This window comes from Eucyclogobius newberryi, unplaced genomic scaffold (assembly GCF_026437365.1).
Source record: "Eucyclogobius newberryi isolate DKJ021-1_F unplaced genomic scaffold, fEucNew1.0.hap1 SCAF_235, whole genome shotgun sequence".
Taxonomy (NCBI): domain Eukaryota; kingdom Metazoa; phylum Chordata; class Actinopteri; order Gobiiformes; family Gobiidae; genus Eucyclogobius; species Eucyclogobius newberryi.
Window position 1 is genome coordinate 102,548 of NW_027315874.1, and position 21,711 is coordinate 124,258.

Sequence of the window (21,711 nt, forward strand, 5' to 3'; positions counted from 1 at the left end):
AGGACTAAACCAGGTCCAAACCAGGTCTAAACCAGGTCTAAACTAGGACTAAACCAGGTCCAAACCAGGTCTAAACCAGGTCCAAACCAGGTCTAAACCAGGTCTAAACCGAGACTAAACCAGGACTAAACCAGCACTAAACCAGGACTAAACCAGGACTAAACCGGGTCCAAACCGGGACTAAACCGGGACTAAACCGGGACTAAACCGAGTCTAAACCGGGTCTAAACCAGGACTAAACCAGGACTAAACCAGGTCTAAACCAGGACTAAACCAGGACTAAACCAGAACTAAACCAGGACTAAACCAGGACTAAACCAGAACTAAACCAGGACTAAACCAGGACTAAACCAGGACTAAACCAGCACTAAACCAGCACTAAACCAGGTCTAAACCAGGTCTAAACCAGGACTAAACCAGGACTAAACCAGGACTAAACCAGTACTAAACCAGCACTAAACCAGGTCTAAACCAGGTCTAAACCAGGACTAAACCAGGACTAAACCAGCACTAAACCAGGACTAAACCAGGTCCAAACCAGGACTAAACCGGGTCTAAACCAGGACTAAACCAGGTCTAAACCAGGTCTAAACCAGGACTAAACCAGGACTAAACCAGGACTAAACCAGGTCTAAACCAGGACTAAACCAGGACTAAACCAGAACTAAACCAGGACTAAACCAGGACTAAACCAGCACTAAACCAGCACTAAACCAGGTCTAAACCAGGACTAAACCGGGTCTAAACCAGGACTAAACCAGGTCTAAACCAGGTCTAAACCAGGACTAAACCAGGACTAAACCAGGACTAAACCAGGTCTAAACCAGGTCTAAACCAGGTCTAAACCAGGACTAAACCAGGACTAAACCAGGACTAAACCAGCACTAAACCAGGACTAAACCAGGACTAAACCAGGTCCAAACCAGGACTAAACCGGGTCTAAACCAGGACTAAACCAGGTCCAAACCAGGTCTAAACCAGGTCTAAACTAGGACTAAACCAGGTCCAAACCAGGTCTAAACCAGGTCCAAACCAGGTCTAAACCAGGTCTAAACCGAGACTAAACCAGGACTAAACCAGCACTAAACCAGGACTAAACCAGGACTAAACCGGGTCCAAACTGGGACTAAACCGGGACTAAACCGGGACTAAACCGAGTCTAAACCGGGTCTAAACCAAGACTAAACCAGGACTAAACCAGGTCTAAACCAGGACTAAACCAGGACTAAACCAGGACTAAACCAGGACTAAACCAGGTCTAAACCAGGTCTAAACCAGGACTAAACCAGGACTAAACCAGGTCTAAACCAGGACTAAACCAGGAGTAAACCAGGTCTAAACCAGGTCTAAACCAGGACTAAACCAGGACTAAACCAAGACTAAACCAGGACTAAACCAGGTCCAAACCAGGTCTAAACCAGGACTAAACCAAGACTAAACCAGCACTAAACCAGGACTAAACCAGGACTAAACCAGCACTAAACCAGGACTAAACCAGGACTAAACCAGGACTAAACCAGGACTAAACCAGGTCCAAACCAGAACTAAACCGGGTCTAAACCAGGACTAAACCAGGTCCAAACCAGGTCTAAACCAGGTCTAAACCAGGACTAAACCAGGTCTAAACCAGGACTAAACCAGGACTAAACCAGGACTAAACCAGCACTAAACCAGGACTAAACCAGGACTAAACCAGGACTAAACCAGGACTAAACCAGCACTAAACCAGGACTAAACCAGGACTAAACCAGCACTAAACCAGGACTAAACCAGCACTAAACCAGGTCTAAACCAGGACTAAACCAGGTCCAAACCAGGACTAAACCGGGTCTGAACCAGGACTAAACCAGGTCCAAACCAGGTCTAAACCAGGTCCAAACCAGGACTAAACCAGGTCCAAACCAGGTCTAAACCAGGTCCAAACCAGGTCTAAACCAGGTCTAAACCAGGACTAAACCAGGTCTAAACCAGGTCTAAACCAGGTCTAAACCAGGACTAAACCAGGTCCAAACCAGGTCTAAACCAGGTCCAAACCAGGTCTAAACCAGGTCTAAACCAGGACTAAACCAGGTCCAAACCAGGTCTAAACCAGGTCCAAACCAGGACTAAACCAGGTCCAAACCAGGTCTAAACCAGGTCCAAACCAGGTCTAAACCAGGTCTAAACCAGGACTAAACCAGGTCTAAACCAGGACTAAACCAGGTGGTGTTGGCGTGAAGGGCAAAGCGGAGATTCTCATTTTGTGGCTGATTTGAGACAGAATCAGTGTGAAATGAGGAGAAAATGAACTGCTGCATGGTTCAAACCGGAAGCTTCCTCTGGCCCAGCTTTAAATCAACAAAATGAACCTTTAACGGGTCAAAACACAAAATGAGCCGCGTTTGATGTGTAATTAAACTTGGATAATTAATAATGGACCAACTGTAAAGTGTCCCACAGGTTTGAGACGCTCTGAGGGTTCAGTTTGTCCCTCATTTAAACACACGTGTCCAGTGTCCAGTCTTTAACACACGTGTCCAGTCTTTAACACACGTGTCCAGTCTATGAGTTAAGTAAATCTCTTGCTCAGTTTAGCTGGATTGGGCGGGTCAGAGTGTGTGAGGTGCTGGATTGGGCGGGTCAGAGTGTGTGAGGTGCTGGATTGGGCGGGTCAGAGTGTGTGAGGTGCTGGATTGGGCGGGTCAGAGTGTGTGAGGTGCTGGATTGGGCGGGTCAGAGTGTGTGAGGTGCTGGATTGGGCGGGTCAGAGTGTGTGAGGTGCTGGATTGGGCGGGTCAGAGTGTGTGAGGTGCTGGATTGGGCGGGTCAGAGTGTGTGAGGTGCTGGATTGGGCGGGTCAGAGTGTGTGAGGTGCTGGATTGGGCGGGTCAGAGTGTGTGAGGTGCTGGATTGGGCGGGTCAGAGTGTGTGAGGTGCTGGATTGGGCGGGTCAGAGTGTGTGAGGTGCTGGATTGGGCGGGTCAGAGTGTGTGAGGTGCTGGATTGGGCGGGTCAGAGTGTGTGAGGTGCTGGATTGGGCGGGTCAGAGTGTGTGAGGTGCTGGATTGGGCGGGTCAGAGTGTGTGAGGTGCTGGATTGGGCGGGTCAGAGTGTGTGAGGTGCTGGATTGGGCGGGTCAGAGTGTGTGAGGTGCTGGATTGGGCGGGTCAGAGTGTGTGAGGTGCTGGATTGGGCGGGTCAGAGTGTGTGAGGTGCTGGATTGGGCGGGTCAGAGTGTGTGAGGTGCTGGATTGGGCGGGTCAGAGTGTGTGAGGTGCTGGATTGGGCGGGTCAGAGTGTGTGAGGTGCTGGATTGGGCGGGTCAGAGTGTGTGAGGTGCTGGATTGGGCGGGTCAGAGTGTGTGAGGTGCTGGATTGGGCGGGTCAGAGTGTGTGAGGTGCTGGATTGGGCGGGTCAGAGTGTGTGAGGTGCTGGATTGGGCGGGTCAGAGTGTGTGAGGTGCTGGATTGGGCGGGTCAGAGTGTGTGAGGTGCTGGATTGGGCGGGTCAGAGTGTGTGAGGTGCTGGATTGGGCGGGTCAGAGTGTGTGAGGTGCTGGATTGGGCGGGTCAGAGTGTGTGAGATGCTGGATTGGGCGGGTCAGAGTGTGTGAGGTGCTGGATTGGGCGGGTCAGAGTGTGTGAGGTGCTGGATTGGGCGGGTCAGAGTGTGTGAGGTGCTGGATTGGGCGGGTCAGAGTGTGTGAGGTGCTGGATTGGGCGGGTCAGAGTGTGTGAGGTGCTGGATTGGGCGGGTCAGAGTGTGTGAGGTGCTGGATTGGGCGGGTCAGAGTGTGTGAGGTGCTGGATTGGGCGGGTCAGAGTGTGTGAGGTGCTGGATTGGGCGGGTCAGAGTGTGTGAGGTGCTGGATTGGGCGGGTCAGAGTGTGTGAGGTGCTGGATTGGGCGGGTCAGAGTGTGTGAGGTGCTGGATTGGGCGGGTCAGAGTGTGTGAGGTGCTGGATTGGGCGGGTCAGAGTGTGTGAGGTGCTGGATTGGGCGGGTCAGAGTGTGTGAGGTGCTGGATTGGGCGGGTCAGAGTGTGTGAGGTGCTGGATTGGGCGGGTCAGAGTGTGTGAGGTGCTGGATTGGGCGGGTCAGAGTGTGTGAGGTGCTGGATTGGGCGGGTCAGAGTGTGTGAGGTGCTGGATTGGGCGGGTCAGAGTCTGATCTCCGCGGCAACAGATCATCAGATGCTCCTGGTCCTTCACTTTTCGAGCTCGGCCCAGACGTAAAACGATGAAATGTGGGACACAATATTTGCTGCATTTGTAAACAAAGTCTTACGAGACAAAACTGTTCGAATCGACCTCGAGAGTCTGAGCTCTTTTCTTGTGACCTTCAGAGTCGAGGTCACTCCATGAACTTGTGATTTACTCATGAATGTGGAACATCTGAGTTCACTTGGACTGTAACGCTTTCTTCTCACACAGTTGTGTTTGTTGTATGTGTGTTGTGTGTGTTGTGTGTGTTTGTCGTGTGTGTGTTTGTCGTGTTGTGTGTGTTGTGTTTGTTGTGTGTTTGTTGTGTGTGTTGTGTGTGTTTGTCGTGTGTGTGTTTGTCGTGTTGTGTTTGTTGTATGTGTGTTGTGTGTGTTGTGTGTGTTTGTCGTGTGTGTGTTTGCCGTGTTGTGTGTGTTGTGTTTGTTGTATGTGTGTTGTGTGTGTTGTGTGTTTGTCGTGTGTGTGTTTGTCGTGTTGTGTGTGTTGTGTGTGTTGTGTGTGTTTGTCATGTTGTGTGTGTTTGTCGTGTGTGTGTTTGTCATGTTGTGTGTGTTGTGTTTGTTGTGTGTGTTTGTCGTGTGTGTGTTTTTCGTGTTGTGTTTGTTGTGTTTGTCGTGTTGTGTTTGTTATGTTTGTTGTATGTGTGTTGTGTGTGTGTTGTGTGTGTTTGTCGTGTGTGTGTTGTGTGTGTTTGTCGTGTGTGTGTTGAGTGTGTTGTGTGTGTTTGTCATGTTGTGTGTGTGTTGTGTGTGTTTGTCGTGTGTGTTTGTGTTGTGTGTGTTTGTCGTGTGTGTGCTGTGTGTATGTTGTGTGTGTTGTGTGTGTTTGTCATGTTGTGTGTGTGTTGTGTGTGTTGGTTGTGTTTTGTGTGTGTGTGGTGTGTGTGTTGGTTGTGTTGTGTGTGTTTGTCGTGTGTGTGTTGTGTGTGTTTTGTGTATTGTGTGTGTGTGTTGTGTGTGTGTGTTGTGTGTGTGTTGTGTGTTGTGTGTTGTGTGTTGTGTGTGTGTGTGTGTGTTGTGTGTTGTGTGTGTGTTGTGTGTGTGTTGTGTGTTGTGTGTTGTGTGTGTGTGTGTGTTGTGTGTTGTGTGTTGTGTGTTGTGTGTGTGTTGTGTGTTGTGTGTGTGTGTGTGTTGTGTGTTGTGTGTTGTGTGTGTGTTGGTTGTGTTGCAGTTGAACTTCGCAGAGTCTCGTCTGTCGCAGCTGGACGACTGTCGTTGTGAGAAAACCTGCAACGTCAACGGAGTTTCACGCCGAGAATCAGAGACATGGAACGATCCGGAGACCTGCAGGACCTGTGTGTGTCAGGTGAACAGACGTGTGTGTGTGTGTGTGTGTGTGTGTTTGTGTGCAGCCGCGGGGCCCTTCACGCCCGCGCGCACTTTCCAACTCACACTCACACATTCCCCGCGTTTCCCTCTGTTTCATTCATTCGCATCAGACGCTACACACGCTTCTTTCACCCCCGCACTCCTCCTTCACTCCTCCCTCACTCCTCCTTCACTCCTCCCTCACTCCTCCCTCACTCCTCCTTCACTCCTCCTTCACTCCTCCCTCACTCCTCCTTCACTCCTCCCTCACTCCTCCCTCACTCCTCCTTCACTCCTCCCTCACTCCTCCTTCACTCCTCCCTCACTCCTCCCTCACTCCTCCCTCACTCCTCCTTCACTCCTCCCTCACTCCTCCTTCACTCCTCCCTCACTCCTCCCTCACTCCTCCCTCACTCCTCCCTCACTCCTCCCTCACTCCTCCCTCACTCCTCCCTCACTCCTCCCTCACTCCTCCTTCACTCCTCCCTCACTCCTCCCTCACTCCTCCCTCACTCCTCCCTCACTCCTCCCTCACTCCTCCTTCACTCCTCCCTCACTCCTCCCTCACTCCTCCCTCACTCCTCCCTCACTCCTCCCTCACTCCTCCCTCACTCCTCCTTCACTCCTCCCTCACTCCTCCTTCACTCCCTCACTCCTCCTTCACTCCTCCCTCACTCCTCCCTCACTCCTCCCTCACTCCTCCCTCACTCCTCCCTCACTCCTCCCTCACTCCTCCCTCACTCCTCCCTCACTCCTCCTTCACTCCTCCCTCACTCCTCCCTCACTCCTCCTTCACTCCTCCCTCACTCCTCCCTCACTCCTCCCTCACTCCTCCCTCACTCCTCCCTCACTCCTCCTTCACTCCTCCCTCACTCCTCCCTCACTCCTCCCTCACTCCTCCTTCACTCCTCCCTCACTCCTCCCTCACTCCTCCCTCACTCCTCCTTCACTCCTCCCTCACTCCTCCCTCACTCCTCCCTCACTCCTCCCTCACTCCTCCCTCACTCCTCCCTCACTCCTCCCTCACTCCTCCCTCACTCCTCCTTCACTCCTCCCTCACTCCTCCCTCACTCCTCCCTCACTCCTCCCTCACTCCTCCCTCACTCCTCCCTCACTCCTCCCTCACTCCTCCCTCACTCCTCCCTCACTCCTCCCTCACTCCTCCTTCACTCCTCCCTCACTCCTCCCTCACTCCTCCCTCACTCCTCCTTCACTCCTCCCTCACTCCTCCTTCACTCCTCCCTCACTCCTCCCTCACTCCTCCCTCACTCCTCCCTCACTCCTCCTTCACTCCTCCCTCACTCCTCCCTCACTCCTCCCTCACTCCTCCCTCACTCCTCCTTCACTCCTCCCTCACTCCTCCCTCACTCCTCCCTCACTCCTCCCTCACTCCTCCCTTACTCCTCCCTCACTCCTCCTTCACTCCTCCCTCACTCCTCCCTCACTCCTCCTTCACTCCTCCCTCACTCCTCCCTCACTCCTCCCTCACTCCTCCCTCACTCCTCCCTCACTCCTCCCTCACTCCTCCTTCACTCCTCCCTCACTCCTCCCTCACTCCTCCTTCACTCCTCCCTCACTCCTCCCTCACTCCTCCCTCACTCCTCCCTCACTCCTCCTTCACTCCTCCTTCACTCCTAATATATATTTTACTCCGAATAAAGGCGAGCCGCTCTTGGCTGTGGGAGGAGTCTGTCTCCAACAACAGAGGAGGAAACAGAGTGAGAGAGAGAGAGTGAAAAGAGAGAGAGTTAAAGTTGAACTCATAGTTGGAACTCTGTAAATATATGTTTTTGGATTTTTGGACCTTTTTGCTCACTGTATATATTTTGCACTATTGCACTATTTTTGCACTTGGGTTTTGGCTCAATAAATCCACCTGAGCACTTGAAATCTGACTTCGCCATATTTTTGAGAGAGAGCCCCGCTACAATGTGAGACAGGTTCTTCTCTGAAGATGTGAGACAGGTTCTGCTCTAAAGATGTGAGACAGGTTCTGCTCTGAAGATGTGAGACAGGTTCTGCTCTGAAGATGTGAGACAGGTTCTGCTCTGAAGATGTGAGACAGGTTCTGCTCTGAAGATGTGAGACAGGTTCTGCTCTGAAGATGTGAGACAGGTTCTGCTCTGAAGATGTGAGACAGGTTCTGCTCTGAAGATGTGAGACAGGTTCTGCTCTGAAGATGTGAGACAGGTTCTTCTCTGAAGATGTGAGACAGGTTCTGCTCTGAAGATGTGAGACAGGTTCTGCTCTAAAGATGTGAGACAGGTTCTGCTCTGAAGATGTGAGACAGGTTCTGCTCTGAAGATGTGAGACAGGTTCTGCTCTGAAGATGTGAGACAGGTTCTTCTCTGAAGATGTGAGACAGGTTCTGCTCTGAAGATGTGAGACAGGTTCTGCTCTGAAGATGTGAGACAGGTTCTGCTCTGAAGATGTGAGACAGGTTCTGCTCTGAAGATGTGAGACAGGTTCTTCTCTTTTAGGTCTTAAACTGTTTTGACTTCACATTTCTTCAAATATAAATCTTTCTTCAAAGAAACTCGTTACAATTATAAAACTACTATTTTGACACAATTACAATTGGACATATAAATATTGCGCTGGACACAATGGCCCGTTGTGCCGTGTCCAAGCCTCAGAGGAGGTGTCTGGGGAGAGGGTCAGAACACACACTGTAAAGAAGAGCCTGGTGCACCCACTGGTCAAGCTGAGACTGTGTCCAAAAGGCGTGGCCCAGAGAGTGGTGGTCATAGGTCCACACGCTCAGCACAGACGTGGCAGAGGCAGATAGTGCGCTGACGTCTACGGACGTCCCTCATGGGAAAGAATCAACCTAAAAGACATGTGTCCATCATAGAGACGCCTGTCACCATGGCAACCACACATACATATGGGAAAGAGTGTCTCGAGTGTGGGCCAGTGTGGGCCAGTGTGGACCAGTGTGGGCCAGTGTGAGCCAGTGTGGGCCAGTGTGGACCAGTGTGGGCCAGTGTGAGCCAGTCTGGGCCAGTGTGAGCCAGTGTGCACCAGTGTGGACCAGTGTGGACCAGTGTGAGCCAGTGTGGACCAGTGTGAGCCAGTGTGGGCCAGTGTGGGCCAGTGTGAGCCAGTGTGGGCCAGTGTGAGCCAGTGTGGACCAGTGTGGGCCAGTGTGGACCAGTGTGAGCCAGTGTGGGCCAGTGTGAGCCAGTGTGGGCCAGTGTGGACCAGTGTGAGCCAGTGTGGGCCAGTGTGGGCCAGTGTGAGCCAGTGTGGGCCAGTGTGGGCCAGTGTGGGCCATTGTGAGCCAGTGTGGGCCAGTGTGGACCATTGTGAGCCAGTGTGAGCCAGTGTGGGCCAGTGTGGGCCAGTATGGGCCAGTGTGAGCCAGTGTGGGCCAGTGTGGGCCAGTGTGGGCCATTGTGAGCCAGTGTTGGCCAGTGTGGGCCAGTGTGGACCATTGTGAGCCAGTGTGAGCCAGTGTGGGCCAGTGTGGGCCAGTGTGGGCCAGTGTGAGCCAGTGTGGGCCAGTGTGGGCCAGTGTGAGCCAGTGTGGGCCAGTGTGGGCCAGTGTGGGCCAGTGTGGGCCAGTGTGAGCCAGTGTGGGCCAGTGTGGGCCAGTGTGGGCCAGTGTGGACCAGTGTGGGCCAGTGTGGGCCACTAAGTACGGACAAAATGTAAGATTCATGTCAGAAAAACGGTTAAACTGAACGAACAGAAATGAATGTTTGTGATTTTAAAGCGTTTTTTTCCTGTTGTTGCACTTTGAATTGTGCTTTACAAATAAATCTGACCTGGTTTAGTCTTATTTTAGTCCTGGTTTAGTCTTATTTTAGTCCTGGTTTAGACCTGGTTTAGACCTGGTTTAGTCTTATTTTAGTCCTGGTTTAGACCTGGTTTAGTCTTATTTTAGTCCTGGTTTAGTCTGGTTTAGACCTGGTTTAGTCTTATTTTAGTCCTGGTTTAGACCTGGTTTAGTCTGGTTTAGACCTGGTTTAGTCTGGTTTAGACCTGGTTTAGTCCTGGTTTAGTCTTATTTTAGTCCTGGTTTAGACCTGGTTTAGTCTGGTTTAGTCTTATTTTAGTCCTGGTTTAGACCTGGTTTAGTCCTGGTTTAGACCTGGTTTAGTCTGGTTTAGTCTGGTTTAGACCTGGTTTAGTCCTGGTTTAGTCTTATTTTAGTCCTGGTTTAGACCTGGTTTAGTCTGGTTTAGTCCTGGTTTAGTCTGGTTTAGTCTTATTTTAGTCCTGGTTTAGTCTTATTTTAGTCCTGGTTTAGTCTGGTTTAGTCCTGGTTTAGTCCTGGTTTAGACCTGGTTTAGTCTGGTTTAGACCTGGTTTAGACCTGGTTTAGACCTGGTTTAGTCCTGGTTTAGACCTGGTTTAGTCTGGTTTAGTCCTGGTTTAGTCTAGTTTCAGTCTTGGTTGAACGTGTCCCTTTGTCTTCGTAGGACGGAGTTGTGGAATGTCGTAGGACTTTCTGTCGTCCCACAAACTGCTCTGAAGACGCGCTCCCCGTCCACCAGAGCGGCGCCTGCTGCAGGACGTGTCGACGTGAGTATGAGCTCTGTCCTCTGTCCTCTGTCCTCCTGTGGCAGAGTGGTTAGTGTGTCCTCTGTCCTCCTGGTCCTGGTCCTGGTCCTGGTCCTGGTCCAGTCCCTGGTCCTGTCCCTGGTCCAGTCCCTGGTCCTGGTCCAGTCCCTGGTCCAGTCCCTGGTCCTGGTCCTGGTCCTGGTCCAGTCCCTGGTCCTGGTCCAGTCCCTGGTCCAGTCCCTGGTCCTGGTCCAGTCCCTGGTCCAGTCCCTGGTCCTGGTCCTGTCCCTGGTCCAGTCCCTGGTCCTTGTCCTGGTCCAGTCCCTGGTCCTGGTCCAGTCCCTGGTCCTTGTCCTGGTCCAGTCCCTGGTCCTGGTCCTGGTCCTGGTCCAGTCCCTGGTCCTGTCCCTGGTCCTGGTCCTGGTCCAGTCCCTGGTCCTGGTCCAGTCCCTGGTCCTGGTCCTGGTCCTGGTCCAGTCCCTGGTCCTGTCCCTGGTCCTGGTCCTGGTCCTGGTCCAGTCCCCGGTCTTGGTCCTGGTCCTGGACCTGGTCCAGTCCCCGGTCTTGGTCCTGGTCCTGGTCCTGGTCCTGGTCCTGGTCCAGGTCCAGTCCCTGGTCCTGGTCCAGTCCCTGGTCCTGTCCCTGGTCCTGGTCCAGTCCCTGGTCCTGGTCCTGGTCCTGGTCCTGGTCCAGTCCCTGGTCCTGGTCCTGTCCCTGGTCCAGTCCCTGGTCCTGTCCCTGGTCCTGGTCCAGTCCCTGGTCCTGGTCCTGTCCCTGGTCCAGTCCCTGGTCCTGGTCCAGTCCCTGGTCCTGGTCCTGGTCCAGTCCCTGGTCCTGGTCCAGTCCCTGGTCCTGGGCCTGGTCCTGGTCCAGTCCCTGGTCCTGTCCCTGGTCCTGGTCCAGTCCCTGGTCCTGGTCCTGGTCCTGGTCCTGGTCCTGGTCCAGTCCCTGGTCCTGGTCCAGTCCCTGGTCCTGTCCCTGGTCCTGGTCCAGTCCCTGGTCCTGGTCCAGTCCCTGGTCCTGGTCCTGGTCCTGGTCCAGTCCCTGGTCCTGTCCCTGGTCCTGGTCCAGTCCCTGGTCCTGGTCCAGTCCCTGGTCCTGTCCCTGGTCCTGGTCCAGTCCCTGGTCCTGGTCCTGGTCCTGTCCCTGGTCCTGGTCCTGTCCCTGGTCCTGGTCCTGGTCCAGTCCCTGGTCCAGTCCCTGGTCCTGGTCCAGTCCCTGGTCCTGGTCCTGGTCCTGGTCCAGTCCCTGGTCCTGTCCCTGGTCCTGGTCCAGTCCCTGGTCCTGGTCCTGGTCCAGTCCCTGGTCCTGGTCCAGTCCCTGGTCCTGTCCCTGGTCCTGGTCCAGTCCCTGGTCCTGGTCCTGGTCCTGGTCCAGTCCCGGGTCCTGTCCCTGGTCCTGGTCCTGGTCCTGGTCCAGTCCCTGGTCCTGGTCCAGTCCCTGGTCCTGGTCCTGGTCCTGGTCCAGTCCCTGGTCCTGTCCCTGGTCCTGGTCCAGTCCCTGGTCCTGGTCCTGGTCCAGTCCCTGGTCCTGGTCCAGTCCCTGGTCCTGTCCCTGGTCCTGGTCCAGTCCCTGGTCCTGGTCCTGGTCCAGTCCCTGGTCCTGGTCCAGTCCCTGGTCCTGTCCCTGGTCCTGGTCCTGTCCCTGGTCCTGGTCCTGGTCCTGGTCCAGTCCCTGGTCCAGTCCCTGGTCCTGGTCCAATCCCTGGTCCTGGTCCTGGTCCTGGTCCAGTCCCTGGTCCTGTCCCTGGTCCTGGTCCAGTCCCTGGTCCTGGTCCTGGTCCAGTCCCTGGTCCTGGTCCAGTCCCTGGTCCTGGTCCTGGTCCAGTCCCTGGTCCTGGTCCAGTCCCTGGTCCTGGTCCTGGTCCTGGTCCAGTCCCTGGTCCTGGTCCTGGTCCTGGTCCTGGCCCAGTCCCTGGTCCGGGTCCTGGTCCTGGTCCAGTCCCTGGTCCTGTCCCTGGTCCTGGTCCAGTCCCTGGTCCTGGTCCAGTCCCTGGTCCTGTCCCTGGTCCTGGTCCAGTCCCTGGTCCTGGTCCTGGTCCTGGTCCAGTCCCTGGTCCTGTCCCTGGTCCTGGTCCAGTCCCTGGTCCTGTCCCTGGTCCTGGTCCAGTCCCTGGTCCTGGTCCTGGTCCAGTCCCTGGTCCTGGTCCAGTCCCTGGTCCTGTCCCTGGTCCTGGTCCTGTCCCTGGTCCTGGTCCTGTCCCTGGTCCTGGTCCAGTCCCTGGTCCTGGTCCTGGTCCTGGTCCAGTCCCTGGTCCTGTCCCTGGTCCTGGTCCAGTCCCTGGTCCTGGTCCTGGTCCTGGTCCAGTCCCTGGTCCTGGTCCAGGTCCAGTCCCTGGTCCTGTCCCTGGTCCTGGTCCAGTCCCTGGTCCTGGTCCTGGTCCTGGTCCTGGCCCAGTCCCTGGTCCTGGTCCAGTCCCTGGTCCTAGTCCAGCCCCTGGTCCTGGTCCTGGTCCTGTCCCTGGTCCTGGTCCAGTCCCTGGTCCTGGTCCAGTCCCTGGTCCTGGTCCTGGTCCTGGTCCAGTCCCTGGTCCTGGTCCAGATCCTGGTCCTGTCCCTGGTCCTGGTCCAGTCCCTGGTCCTGGTCCTGGTCCTGGTCCTGGTCCAGTCCCTGGTCCTGGTCCTGGTCCTGGTCCTGGTCCTGTCCCTGGTCCTGGTCCAGTCCCTGGTCCTGTCCCTGGTCCTGGTCCAGTCCCTGGTCCTGGTCCTGGTCCAGTCCCTGGTCCTGGTCCTGGTCCTGGTCCTGGTCCTGGTCCAGTCCCTGGTCCTGGTCCAGTCCCTGGTCCTGGTCCTGGTCCAGTCCCTGGTCCTGGTCCAGTCCCTGGTCCTGGTCCTGGTCCTGGTCCAGTCCCTGGTCCTGGTCCAGTCCCTGGTCCTGTCCCTGGTCCTGGTCCAGTCCCTGGTCCTGGTCCTGGTCCAGTCCCTGGTCCAGTCCCTGGTCCTGGTCCTGGTCCTGGTCCAGTCCCTGGTCCTGGTCCAGTCCCTGGTCCTGTCCCTGGTCCTGGTCCAGTCCCTGGTCCTGGTCCTGGTCCAGTCCCTGGTCCTGGTCCTGGTCCTGGTCCTGTCCCTGGTCCTGGTCCTGGTCCTGGTCCTGGTCCTGGTCCTGGTCCTGGTCCTGGTCCAGTCCCTGGTCCTGGTCCTGGTCCAGTCCCTGGTCCAGTCCCTGGTCCTGGTCCTGGTCCAGTCCCTGCTCCTGCTCCTGCTCCTGGTCCTGGTCCTGGTCCTGGTCCTGGTCCTGGTCCAGTCCCTGGTCCTGGTCCAGTCCCTGGTCCTGGTCCTGGTCCTGGTCCTGGTCCAGTCCCTGGTCCTGGTCCAGTCCCTGGTCCTGTCCCTGGTCCTGGTCCAGTCCCTGGTCCTGGTCCTGGTCCTGGTCCTGGTCCTGGTCCAGTCCCTGGTCCTGGTCCAGTCCCTGGTCCTGTCCCTGGTCCTGGTCCAGTCCCTGGTCCTGGTCCTGGTCCAGTCCCTGGTCCTGGTCCTGGTCCTGGTCCTGTCCCTGGTCCTGGTCCTGGTCCTGGTCCTGGTCCTGGTCCTGGTCCTGGTCCTGGTCCAGTCCCTGGTCCTGGTCCTGGTCCAGTCCCTGGTCCTGGTCCTGCTCCTGCTCCTGCTCCTGGTCCTGGTCCTGGTCCTGGTCCTGGTCCTGGTCCTGGTCCTGGTCCTGGTCCTGGTCCAGTCCCTGGTCCTGGTCCTGGTCCTGGTCCTGGTCCTGCTCCTGGTCCTGGTCCTGGTCCTGGTCCTGGTCCTGGTTTACTTTTATAAACACTATTTATACTCGAGAGAGAAAACACGTCTGAGACTTAATGTCATTAGTGTTTATGTTAATGAGCTGTTCCTCCTGCCACAGCCTTAATGTCATTAGTGTTTATGTTAATGAGCTGTTCCTCCTGCCACAGCCTTAATGTCATTAGTGTTTATGTTAATGAGCTGTTCCTCCTGCCACAGCCTTAATGTCATTAGTGTTTATGTTAATGAGCTGTTCCTCCTGCCACAGCCTTAATGTCATTAGTGTTTATGTTAATGAGCTGTTCCTCCTGCCACAGCCTTAATGTCATTAGTGTTTATGTTAATGAGCTGTTCCTCCTGCCACAGCCTTAATGTCATTAGTGTTTATGTTAATGAGCTGTTCCTCCTGCCACAGCCTTAATGTCATTAGTGTTTATGTTAATGAGCTGTTCCTCCTGCCACAGCCTTAATGTCATTAGTGTTTATGTTAATGAGCTGTTCCTCCTGCCACAGCCTTAATGTCATTAGTGTTTATGTTAATGAGCTGTTCCTCCTGCCACAGCCTTAATGTCATTAGTGTTTATGTTAATGAGCTGTTCCTCCTGCCACAGCCTTAATGTCATTAGTGTTTATGTTAATGAGCTGTTCCTCCTGCCACAGCCTTAATGTCATTAGTGTTTATGTTAATGAGCTGTTCCTCCTGCCACAGCCTTAATGTCATTAGTGTTTATGTTAATGAGCTGTTCCTCCTGCCACAGCCTTAATGTCATTAGTGTTTATGTTAATGAGCTGTTCCTCCTGCCACAGCCTTAATGTCATTAGTGTTTATGTTAATGAGCTGTTCCTCCTGCCACAGCCTTAATGTCATTAGTGTTTATGTTAATGAGCTGTTCCTCCTGCCACAGCCTTAATGTCATTAGTGTTTATGTTAATGAGCTGTTCCTCCTGCCACAGCCTTAATGTCATTAGTGTTTATGTTAATGAGCTGTTCCTCCTGCCACAGCCTTAATGTCATTAGTGTTTATGTTAATGAGCTGTTCCTCCTGCCACAGCCTTAATGTCATTAGTGTTTATGTTAATGAGCTGTTCCTCCTGCCACAGCCTTAATGTCATTAGTGTTTATGTTAATGAGCTGTTCCTCCTGCCACAGCCTTAATGTCATTAGTGTTTATGTTAATGAGCTGTTCCTCCTGCCACAGCCTTAATGTCATTAGTGTTTATGTTAATGAGCTGTTCCTCCTGCCACAGCCTTAATGTCATTAGTGTTTATGTTAATGAGCTGTTCCTCCTGCCACAGCCTTAATGTCATTAGTGTTTATGTTAATGAGCTGTTCCTCCTGCCACAGCCTTAATGTCATTAGTGTTTATGTTAATGAGCTGTTCCTCCTGCCACAGCCTTAATGTCATTAGTGTTTATGTTAATGAGCTGTTCCTCCTGCCACAGCCTTAATGTCATTAGTGTTTATGTTAATGAGCTGTTCCTCCTGCCACAGCCTTAATGTCATTAGTGTTTATGTTAATGAGCTGTTCCTCCTGCCACAGCCTTAATGTCATTAGTGTTTATGTTAATGAGCTGTTCCTCCTGCCACAGCCTTAATGTCATTAGTGTTTATGTTAATGAGCTGTTCCTCCTGCCACAGCCTTAATGTCATTAGTGTTTATGTTAATGAGCTGTTCCTCCTGCCACAGCCTTAATGTCATTAGTGTTTATGTTAATGAGCTGTTCCTCCTGCCACAGCCTTAATGTCATTAGTGTTTATGTTAATGAGCTGTTCCTCCTGCCACAGCCAGCTGCTCGCTCGCTGGGCGGGCGCTCGCAGAAGGACAGCGCTTCTCGTCCGGAGACTGCAGAGAATGTAAAGTAAGACATGTTTCACCTCCTTTAACACGCAGAGATTTAGAGCTTTAGAGACCTGAACACGGGTCAGAGCTGTCACATGTTGTACTGAACACGGGTCAGAGCTGTCACATGTTGTACTGAACACGGGTCAGAGCTGTCACATGTTGTACTGAACACGGGTCAGAGCTGTCACATGTTGTACTGAACACGGGTCAGAGCTGTCACATGTTGTACTGAACACGGGACAGAGCTGTCACATGTTGTACTGAACACGGGTCAGAGCTGTCACATGTTGTACTGAACACGGGTCAGAGCTGTCACATGTTGTACTGAACACGGGTCAGAGCTGTCACATGTTGTACTGAACACGGGACAGAGCTGTCACATGTTGTACTGAACACGGGTCAGAGCTGTCACATGTTGTACTGAACACGGGTCAGAGCTGTCACATGTTGTACTGAACACGGGTCAGAGCTGTCACATGTTGTACTGAACACGGGTCAGAGCTGTCACATGTTGTACTGAACACGGGTCAGAGCTGTCACATCTTGTACTGAACACGGGACAGAGCTGTCACATGTTGTACTGAACACGGGTCAGAGTTGTCACATGTTGTACTGAACACGGGTCAGAGCTGTCACATGTTGTACTGAACACGGGTCAGAGCTGTCACATGTTGTACTGAACACGGGACAGAGCTGTCACATGTTGTACTGAACACGGGTCAGAGCTGTCACATGTTGTACTGAACACGGGTCAGAGCTGTCACATGTTGTACTGAACACGGGTCAGAGCTGTCACATGTTGTACTGAACACGGGACAGAGCTGTCACATGTTGTACTGAACACGGGTCAGAGCTGTCACATGTTGTACTGAACACGGGTCAGAGCTGTCACATGTTGTACTGAACACGGGTCAGAGCTGTCACATGTTGTACTGAACACGGGTCAGAGCTGTCACATGTTGTACTGAACACGGGTCAGAGCTGTCACATGTTGTACTGAACACGGGACAGAGCTGTCACATGTTGTACTGAACACGGGACAGAGCTGTCACATGTTGTACTGAACACGGGTCAGAGCTCTTAGCCTGTCACATGTTGTACTGAACACGGGACAGAGCTGTCACATGTTGTACTGAACACGGGACAGAGCTGTCACATGTTGTACTGAACACGGGACAGAGCTGTCACATGTTGTACTGAACACGGGTCAGAGCTGTCACATCTTGTACTGAACACGGGACAGAGCTGTCACATGTTGTACTGAACACGGGTCAGAGCTGTCACATGTTGTACTGAACACGGGTCAGAGCTGTCACATGTTGTACTGAACACGGGACAGAGCTGTCACATGTTGTACTGAACACGGGTCAGAGCTGTCACATGTTGTACTGAACACGGGTCAGAGCTGTCACATGTTGTACTGAACACGGGTCAGAGCTGTCACATGTTGTACTGAACACGGGTCAGAGCTGTCACATGTTGTACTGAACACGGGTCAGAGCTGTCACATGTTGTACTGAACACGGGTCAGAGCTGTCACATGTTGTACTGAACACGGGTCAGAGCTGTCACATGTTGTACTGAACACGGGTCAGAGCTGTCACATGTTGTACTGAACACGGGACAGAGCTGTCACATGTTGTACTGAACACGGGTCAGAGCTGTCACATGTTGTACTGAACACGGGTCAGAGCTGTCACATGTTGTACTGAACACGGGACAGAGCTGTCACATGTTGTACTGAACACGGGACAGAGCTGTCACATGTTGTACTGAACACGGGACAGAGCTGTCACATGTTGTACTGAACACGGGTCAGAGCTCTGAGCCTGTCACATGTTGTACTGAACACGGGACAGAGCTGTCACATGTTGTACTGAACACGGGTCAGAGCTGTCACATGTTTTACTGAACACGGGACAGAGCTGTCACAAGTTGTACTGAACACGGGTCAGAGCTGTCACATGTTGTACTGAACACGGGTCAGAGCTGTCACATGTTGTACTGAACACGGGACAGAGCTGTCACATGTTGTACTGAACACGGGTCAGAGCTGTCACATGTTGTACTGAACACGGGACAGAGCTGTCACATGTTGTACTGAACACGGGACAGAGCTGTCACATGTTGTACTGAACACGGGTCAGAGCTGTCACATGTTGTACTGAACACGGGACAGAGCTGTCACATGTTGTACTGAACACGGGTCAGAGCTGTCACATCTTGTACTGAACACGGGACAGAGCTGTCACATGTTGTACTGAACACGGGTCAGAGCTGTCACATGTTGTACTGAACACGGGTCAGAGCTGTCACATGTTGTACTGAACACGGGTCAGAGCTGTCACATGTTGTACTGAACACGGGTCAGAGCTGTCACATGTTGTACTGAACACGGGACAGAGCTCTGAGCCTGTCACATGTTGCGTGTGGTTCCACAGGACGGTCAGATGGTGAACGTGTCCGTGTCGTGTCCGGAGCTGAACTGCAGTGCGACTGAGCGGGTTCTTCCAGAAGGACGCTGCTGCAACGTCTGTGCAGGTAGCTAACCCAGATGCCCTCCCACACTCCTGCTCATCCGTGTTAAACCGAGCGGAACGAGACTCTAAACGGTTTGTGTCTTTGGCGCTCGTGTAATTCCGCATTATTCCTCTTTCTTGGCTCCTAACGAGGCTGCAAAGCTCCATCTGCTCGCTCTAAACGCTGCATCCGTCACTCGCTCCAGCATCTCCCTGCATCGCTCTGGAAACACGTGCTCGGCTGAAGAAAATCCTTCTGCTGCGTTTGGACTGAACGCAGACATGACCATCTCTAATCTCTAAGATCTCTAAATGCAAATATCCGGATCTTCACTCACGATACGACGAGCTCACGATGCAGAACAGCACAAACTCTGAGCATGTTCAGAAGTGTAAAGCCGAGGTGCACTACACCTGAGCGGCCACTCGGACAGAGGGGGCGTGTCTTATCCGGATAATATAATAGATCACAAAAAACATGATCCAAAGCACGACATGACGAGAGCTTCAAACGCCACGCCCCTCACACACACTAGCTTAAGCCACGCCCCTCACACACACTAGCTTAAGCCACGCCCCTCACACACACTAGCTTTAGCCACGCCCCTCACACACACTAGCTTTAGCCACGCCCCTCACACACACTAGCTTTAGCCACGCCCCTCACACACACTAGCTTTAGCCACGCCCCTCACACACGCTAGCTTTAGCCACGCCCCTCACACACGCTAGCTTTAGCCACGCCCCTCACACACGCTAACTTTAGCCACGCCCCTCACACACACTAACTTTAGCCACGCCCCTCACACACACTAGCTTTAGCCACGCCCCTCACACACACTAGCTTTAGCCACGCCCCTCACACACACTAGATTTAGCCACGCCCCTCACACACGCTAGCTTTAGCCACGCCCCTCACACACACTAGCTTTAGCCACGCCCCTCACACACACTAGCTTAAGCCACGCCCCTCACACACACTAGCTTTAGCCACGCCCCTCACACACACTAACTTTAGCCACGCCCCTCACACACACTAGCTTTAGCCACGCCCCTCACACACACTAGCTTTAGCCACGCCCCTCACACACGCTAGCTTTAGCCACGCCCCTCACACACGCTAACTTTAGCCACGCCCCTCACACACACTAGCTTTAGCCACGCCCCTCACACACACTAGCTTTAGCCACGCCCCTCACACACACTAGCTTTAGCCACGCCCCTCACACACACTAGCTTAAGCCACGCCCCTCACACACACTAGCTTTAGCCACGCCCCTCACACACACTAGCTTTAGCCACGCCCCTCACATACACTAGCTTTAGCCACGCCCCTCACACACGCTAGCTTTAGCCACGCCCCTCACACACACTAACTTTAGCCACGCCCCTCACACACACTAGCTTTAGCCACGCCCCTCACACACACTAGCTTTAGGGGCGGCTGCAGGTGGAGACAGGACTGGACACGAGGCGGCTGTGTGAGTGGTAAAAATAAACCGTGTGAATATTTATAACGACAGAACGAGAAACACATTTAAAACTCGTCTGTTTTGATCCAAAAACAGCACAAAATATGAGAATTAAACTCTCGTCTGTTCCATGTTTTAAACTGAAGAGGCGTGGCTTATCCCTGTGAAGAGGCGGGGCTTGTCTCTGTGAAGAGGCGGGGCTTATAGATGAGTCTGGATCAGGCCTGAACCTGGGACTTGAGAGTCTGAGCACGAACTTTGAATTTCAACAGAAGACGAACTCTGAATATAAAATGTCCCAAAACAGAAGAGCCACGACTAAACCGGGACTAAACCAGGACTAAACCAGGACTAAACCAGGTCTAAACCAGGTCTAAACCAGGACTAAACCAGGTCTAAACCAGGACTAAACCAGGACTAAACCAGGACTAAACCAGGACTAAACCAGGTCTAAACCAGGACTAAACCAGGACTAAACCAGGACTAAACCAGGACTAAACCAGGTCTAAACCAGGTCTAAACCAGGTCTAAACCAGGTCTAAACCAGGACTAAACCAGGACTAAACCAGGTCTAAACCAGGACTAAACCAGGACTAAACCAGGACTAAACCAGGACTAAACCAGGTCTAAACCAGGTCTAAACCAGGTCTAAACCAGGACTAAACCAGGACTAAACCAGGTCTAAACCAGGACTAAACCAGGTCTAAACCAGGTCTAAACCAGGTCTAAACCAGGACTAAACCAGGTCTAAACCAGGACTAAACCAGGACTAAACCAGGTCTAAACCAGGACTAAACCAGGACTAAACCAGGACTAAACCAGGACTAAACCAGGACTAAACCAGGTCTAAACCAGGTCTAAACCAGGTCTAAACCAGGACTAAATCAGGACTAAACCAGGTCTAAACCAGGACTAAACCAGGACTAAACCAGGACTAAACCAGGACTAAACCAGGTCTAAACCAGGTCTAAACCAGGACTAAACCAGGACTAAACCAGGTCTAAACCAGGACTAAACCAGGACTAAACCAGGTCTAAACCAGGACTAAACCAGGTCTAAACCAGGACTAAACCAGGACTAAACCAGGTCTAAACCAGGTCTAAACCAGGTCTAAACCAGGACTAAACCAGGACTAAACCAGGTCTAAACCAGGACTAAACCAGGTCTAAACCAGGTCTAAACCAGGTCTAAACCAGGACTAAACCAGGACTAAACCAGGACTAAACCAGGTCTAAACCAGGACTAAACCAGGACTAAACCAGGTCTAAACCAGGACTAAACCAGGTCTAAACCAGGACTAAACCAGGACTAAACCAGGTCTAAACCAGGACTAAACCAGGACTAAACCAGGTCTAAACCAGGACTAAACCAGGTCTAAACCAGGTCTAAACCAGGACTAAACCAGGTCTAAACCAGGACTAAACCAGGACTAAACCAGGTCTAAACCAGGTCTAAACCAGGTCTAAACCAGGACTAAACCAGGACTAAACCAGGTCTAAACCAGGACTAAACCAGGTCTAAACCAGGTCTAAACCAGGTCTAAACCAGGACTAAACCAGGACTAAACCAGGTCTAAACCAGGACTAAACCAGGTCTAAACCAGGTCTAAACCAGGACTAAACCAGGACTAAACCAGGACTAAACCAGGGTCAGTTGGCTTGGGCGTGGCCTTCATGTGTCTTCTCGTTGTCCATCTGCAGGTCACGACTTCTGCTCAGAGGGTTTTGTCTGTGGACTGAACTCAAACTGTGAAAACCTGAGGACCAGAGCCCAGTGCACCTGTCGCCATGGATACGCCTCTGCACACGGAGACCAGACCGACTGTGAAGGTAGGACCAGGACCAGGACCAGGACCAGAACTGGACCAGAACCAGGACCAGGACAGGGACCAGGACCAGGACCAGACCAGGACCAGGACCAGAACTGGACCAGAACCAGGACAGGGACCAGGACCAGGACCAGGACCAGGACCAGAACTGGACCAGAACCAGGACCAGGACAGGGACCAGGACTGGACCAGGACCAGGACCAAGACCAGGACCAGGACCAGAACTGGACCAGAACCAGGACCAGGACAGGGACCAGGACCATGACCAGACCAGGACAGGGACCAGGACTGGACCAGGACCAGGACCAAG

General features: G+C 53.0%; 1 protein-coding gene across 1 annotated transcript in view; it reads left to right on the top strand.

Annotated features, from left to right (window-relative positions):
* LOC140372470 (protein kinase C-binding protein NELL1-like) overlaps window positions 1-21,402 on the top strand; it is a gene marked incomplete at both ends in the record, with an annotated part of 97,515 nt that extends 76,113 nt beyond the window's left edge. The window contains 5 exons of the mRNA XM_072459568.1: window positions 5,373-5,507; window positions 9,937-10,039; window positions 15,525-15,598; window positions 18,024-18,123; window positions 21,274-21,402. Of these exons, the coding sequence (XP_072315669.1) occupies window positions 5,373-5,507; window positions 9,937-10,039; window positions 15,525-15,598; window positions 18,024-18,123; window positions 21,274-21,402 (541 nt within the window). The remainder of the gene's footprint in view (window positions 1-5,372; window positions 5,508-9,936; window positions 10,040-15,524; window positions 15,599-18,023; window positions 18,124-21,273) is intronic.
* Between the last annotated feature and the right edge of the window lie 309 nt (window positions 21,403-21,711).